The 5,860-nt window shown below is 49.9% G+C and overlaps 1 protein-coding gene across 7 annotated transcripts in view; it reads left to right on the top strand.

The window, feature by feature from the left end:
• The first annotated feature begins 4,782 nt into the window (after positions 1-4,782).
• NBEAL1 (neurobeachin like 1) overlaps positions 4,783-5,860 on the top strand; it is a 91,604-nt gene continuing 90,526 nt past the window's right edge. For 5 of the 7 annotated variants that reach the window (XR_007505951.1, XM_049799591.1, XM_049799581.1 and 2 more), the window contains exons 1-2: positions 4,797-4,896; positions 5,437-5,737. Coding sequence is in view for 6 of the 7 variants with exons in the window: in XM_049799591.1 (XP_049655548.1) it covers positions 5,687-5,737 (51 nt within the window). In the remaining variant the exon portion in view is untranslated. The other 2 variants (XM_049799564.1, XM_049799555.1) reach the window with 2 other exon arrangements.

Genomic DNA, 5,860 nt, shown 5'->3' with positions numbered 1-5,860 from the left:
ATCTGCAAAACAGAGACAGCTATAGCATGAGTCTACACATGCTAGCTCTAGCACAGCTAACCTAAGTGACAGCAGAAGAGAGGGGCAGTTCTAAGCCTGAACACCCATCCATGAATCTTTACTGACTGATAGAACTTATAAGAACCCAGGCAGACCAAAACATATGAACACATACTATATATTTAGTCTGGAAGAGTCTTTAAGATATACCCTACACAAGAATATTCCTAGCACAGCTGCAAATTTAAGGCCTGTGGTAAAGGAGCCTATACTACAAAAAAGGAGCAGAAGAGATCAAGTCACTGCCTGGGCCTTTTACAGCAGGGGATTCATTATATTGAAGGTCCCCTGTGGAAACAAGCTGAAAGGACAGAGAAAGAGAAAAAAACCTCACCATGGTCACAGGCTACCCTGGGGTAAATTCTGTCCTGAATTTAAGTCTGGTGAATGGTTTAACCCTGCATATATGAAAGCAGAGTAGCCAGGGACCAGAGGAAATTAATGCTATTAGCCAGACCATTACCCCGCAGCTTTAGCTGTGGCTGGTCTCCAACACTTTGAAAGAAAGCAACTAAAATCCCTAGATACCAGCTTATGTGTCAAGGGCCAAAAACCAATTCCTTCCCATTTCCAAGTGTTGCAAACTACTAACAAGCCCTGAACTACCTGGGATGCAATGTGAATACGGTGACAGAAGGAAGATTAAACACTAACTAAGTTTGATGGCTTACCTAATAGAACAATTGCACACATTTTGTGCAATCTTAACCAGAGAAACTCAAGGCAAGTTGATCCTGTGCTACCTTCAGCAAAATACCATCTTGGAGGCCTTGGCATCTTGCAAGGGCCAGCTTACTCCTTTCCAATAGCCACACCAAAAGCAATCTTAAGTTATTTTGGCTTGAATATCTAGAAACTAGCATCTACAAAGTCCTATTTCTTTACATACAGCAAAAGGTATTTTGATAGTGGGAGTTTTACACTCAGTTGCCAAGGCCACTTGCTTAATTAGAATGTAAATATTACTCCTTGCTTCTGTGCAAGGGTCTGTTTGTAAAGGAAGATGGAAGAGTTGAGAGGCAGGTTTATTTCTAAGTATGTTGCAGGTCTTCATTGTTAGTAAGCAAAGCATTAGCCCGAAGACATCAAGCAAAACCTCAGATAAAAGCTTTGCCATAGACCTATCTCAGCATGATTTTTGCTGGCCTAGGGCATAAACTCAGTAGAAGCCTTACAGCAAAACAATGGTTTTGAGAATATCTGAAAGTCAGATCAGATTTTTGACTTTTTCATTTGCTTCTACAGAAAATAAGCATGGCTTAACAAAAGCATTACTATAAGGTGTGTAGTTTTTCCTGCCACTTCAGAGGTCCCTGGACTCAAAGCTGCAATCCAGTATAGTCCATTCCTTTGCTGAATCTTTCTTAACCTCAAATTCATGGGTTCTCCCTATCCACACCCTTCTCTCTACCCATTCCGTTACCTGAACTTGCTGACCGACAAGTTCAGTCCATAGTAAGATGACTGAGTTACTAATATACAGCTACTGAAGAGAGTTAAAGTACAAAACCACAAGTAATGAACAAAGTACGAGAAACAACCACTGTTGTAAACAGACAGTTACCACAAGACAGCAGCTAAGGGACAATGAAATACAAATGAACACTGCCTACCTGGCTATTTAAGGTCCATGAAAAAAATCGGTACATAATTATGGAAGAGAAGATGATGAAGTCTGATAATTAGCTTTCACAGCTGGACTAATCCATAAACACATTTTAAAGTACCCATACATAGCTGGCAATGCTGCTTCTTACATCTTCCTCCATTCTTTAGCTTCTGTATCTTTAGCTGAGTCTTTATGAAGGTAAGTATACTGAAATATAAATTCACCTAGAATTATACTATACCTGTGGACACAAAGCTGTAGCCCACCTTTCTCCACTGACCTCTCTCATTATTGCTTATACTTGCATGTGAGAAAGAACTCATAGTAAATACTGAATATTTGTCTGTACCACCAGGGACAGATTAAACTTGACCTACACCCAGTGATGCAGACATCTAAAAGCCACCTTAACAGCTTTACAGTGAGCTACCTGGCTTAGGAAAACCTCTAGAAGGTCAAGGCCAGGAGATGACTCACCCTGTATACCACTAGGACAAACTGTCCTGTTGCAAAACACAAATGCTTCACCTTCCTTCTAGAGCACCTATATAGAGCAAGAACTACCTACACAAGCAGCAGTAATTACCTCGGCCCACCAAGATAACTATATCACTACAACTCCAGCAGAGTGGAAAATGGCTGCTTTATAGTCTGTGAGCACCCTCGTTACATGGGCGGCAGCACTTAACAAGGGAGGAGTCTCCCATTTTTATCAGAGGATTTTTTTTTGTTGTTGTCCTGGGTTCAGCTGGGATAGAGTTAATTTTTTTACAGGAACCTGGGAGGTGGGGGCATAGCCGGGGCAGCTGACCTGAACTAGCCAAGGAGCTATTCCATACCATGTGCCATCATGCTCAGTATATAAATGGGGAGCGGGCCGGGGGGTGGTCTCTGTTTTCGGTGGGGGAAGTGGCGGAGCGTCGGGTCCCGGGTGGTGAGCAGTTGCACTGTGCATCACTTTTTTTGTATACTTTTTCATTAGTGCTGTTGTTGTTGTAATCTCTTTGTGTTTGTCCCCGTAAACTGCCTTTATCTCAACCCTCGAGGTTCCAGTTTCTTTTTCTTTTCTCTCCTCCGTCTCCTCCCCATCCCACCGGAGGGGGGCGGAGGAGTGAGCGACCGGCTGCGTGGTCCTTTGGTACCGGCCGGGCTGAAACCACGACAGTTGTTTTCACTAGAGTCTGTTGTAGAACTTCTGTATGTGGGAGCAGCTGCTGCTACATGCAAAAGTCAGTAATGTAAGAAAGCAAAGCAGTATCTCAGAGAAGAATTGGGGTTTGTACACGGCTTTGTTTGGACCTGACTTCTTCAAAGGGAGTAAGATGTAAGAGAAGTTTGAAATGGGCTGCTGTTTAGCCTAAAACAGGCTGTAAGAAGATGTGATAAAAATTTGCAACTCAAAAAGCATGCTACAAAGAGCTTCCTTTTCCCATATTACTGTGGAAGGGACAAAACAATGGTTTGCATTTGCTTCAAAGGTGATGCAGGTTGGCTGTTAGGAACAAGCTCCTAGCAGTAACTCAAGCCCTGAGGTAAGTTCCTCGGGGAGAAGGCAGAAGCTCTTCCATTCCTGAAGGCTGTTTGCAGAGAGGGGTCTAGGGTGGTTTAAGCATAGCAGATCCTGCCCTTGGGACAGAGCTGGAGTCTGAGGTCTTATTTTTTCCTTGATGGAAAAAATTAGCTCGCAGACTCAAGGCAGGAGACTATTGTGGCTAGCAGCAAGTACCAGAGCACAAGTATCACATGACTCAAAATAATTTTACAGACTCATTTTTGTCGGTGTCCTTCCACCCATGCTAGGAACCATGTTTAGATATTGCAGCAAAAGATATTTCTCCCATTCCCACACTGCTGATCCGCATGATACAACACTGAGCACAGATTAGCCCTTAAATTTCTTCTAAAAGCAAGACAAATATGCAAAGGCATGTTGCAGGGACCGATCTCGGACTGTCTCTGGGCTCTTGGTGACACTTGTCCATCCCTAGAAATTTTTTATACAGCAGACAATATAATGGTATTACACAGTCAATTCCTCTGCAAAGGACTTCCAAACCTCTCATGAAACCATTGCAGCGGTGTGAATTGCCCTGCAAAGGAATCAACTGTGCAACGAACGGCAATGAATGCTTCATCCCGTGAAGCTGTACAAGATTTACCCGGGGGAGGAGATGACCCGGCGGCAGAAGGACCAGGGCTGCGGCCAGAGGTTGCAGGGCTGTGATTCTCCCAGCAAGCTGGGGAGAAGGCCCCAGTCTCCTTAAATCTCCTTCTCCTGCTTTGGAGCCTGACACAACATCAATTTCCAGCCCCGCTTTCCAAGGGAGTGGAGGGACATGGAGGGAAGCCCGTTCCCTGAGGAGTGCCCTGCAAGTCACGCTAAAAGGATCCTGTTACTGACTGAGCGGGAGGAGAGGTCCTTTGCTGGAGCGCTGTGCCTCACGAGGGCCCGTGAACTACCAGTGTGATTGGAGAGAGTCCCAGCAGTAAGCTGAGGAATGTCTTTTCATGTTTCTCCTTTAGCAATCTAACTTATTTTTAGGAGCATTTTCTTAGTCCTATGCAAGCTCCGCACACGAGGTATGGGCTGCTTTGAAGCAGGAGCAGATTGTACGTACGTATACATCCACGCTCCTCGGGCTACGCAGGCAGGCCCCTCTGGAGCATGGGTAAAACACACGGATGTGCTTGATAAACTATCGCTTGTAAAGCAGTACGGAGGTTTTCTGAGGCGCCCTGTCCCACAAGGACTGGGAACGCCGACCCTTCCGCGGGCAAACAGACTCCTCGCGCCGCAGAGGGGCGCGCCGCCCGACGGGGACCGGCCGCTCCTCAGGTGAGGCGCCGCGGGCGGCGGAACGGCCCCGCCACCGGGGCTGGCCGCAGGGGGCCCCGGCCCGCCCCGCGGGGCGCCCCCCGCTCCAGCCAGCGGTCCCGGGCCGAGGCGCTGACGCCACGGCCGCCAGCCGCTCCTCCCGCCGCTCCGCCCGCGGGAGAAGCGCTGCCGCTGCCCGCAGCCAAGATGGCGCCCGCGGCCTCCCCGCCCCTCAGTGGCAGCCCGGGGCGTGTGCCGGAATGCGGGCGGGGCGGGCGATGTGGCGAGGCCCGGCCCCCTCCGCCGCCCGGCTGCCGCGCGGCGCTGCCCGGCCGCCACCCACCGTGGCCCGGGTAGGCTGCGGGCAGAGGCCGCGGCGGCGCGGCGGGAGCTGGGGGAGGCCGAGGGCGCGGTAGGTGGTGGCGTGGGGCAGCCGCTCTCTCCCGGGAGCGGGAGGCGGGGCAGCGCAGGGCTTCTCCCGCGCCCCGCGGGGGGACGGGAAAGGCCGCGGCCGGCGTCTCTGCCTGGGCAGCCGCTAATCTGCGAGAGACGTCGCTGCCTGGGCCCGCCGGGCTCCGGGGCCGGCTGTGGAGCCCGGGGGTGGCGGGAGCAGGGCGGCGGCTGTCGCTGCCGGGCCGGGGCCCAGGCGTGCGGGGGGCGGCAGTGCCCCTCCGGCGGGGGGGTGAGCCGCGTTATCACTGCCGCTTCTCCCCGCGCCCTCAGGGCTCTGGCGTCCCCTCTCAGCAGCCCTGCTGCTTCACCCGCCCCGCGGACTCCCCGCAAAAAAGGAAATTAGCGACTAGACTTCTCCGTCTTAGGGGTGATAATGTCAGAGGTGAAAGCGATGCGACCTGCCGCCGCGTAATTCCCGAGGTCGTCTGTGGGCTTTAAGTACGGATTTGTTTTTTTTCCTCCTCCACCAAAGGCCTGAAGGGTATGTTTTCACTTTCAGAGATTAGACCCGAAGCAGCGCTGGCGAAGAACGGACATGCTTGACACTTGTCTGCAGTTGCTTGTGTTGTCCTGCGTTGTTTACCCGAAAAGGAGAGATTTGACGGAGTTATTTTCATCCTTGACTTCTTCTCGGGTTATGATATAACTGTAATATTAAAGTAAAAACTGCGTAAGAGCACCTGGGAAACTGAGCATGGTAGGATCTTGAACAGAAGTAGCTGGTATCGACGAAGAGAGGAAGGAAAGGAATGGCATCTCGAGAGAGGCTCTATGAGCTTTGGATGCTTTACTGCAATAAGGTAAATATTTGTGAGGGGGTGGTGGTAGTGTGTGTGTGTCTTTTTCCTCTTGTTTGGAAGTCAGGTATTTAAAATGTAGCATCTTTTAACACGGTTTTTTTCTTAGAAGTTGCATAGACTTGC

This window comes from Accipiter gentilis, chromosome 1 (assembly GCF_929443795.1).
Source record: "Accipiter gentilis chromosome 1, bAccGen1.1, whole genome shotgun sequence".
Taxonomy (NCBI): domain Eukaryota; kingdom Metazoa; phylum Chordata; class Aves; order Accipitriformes; family Accipitridae; genus Astur; species Astur gentilis.
This window is presented reverse-complemented; position numbering and strand designations above follow the sequence as displayed.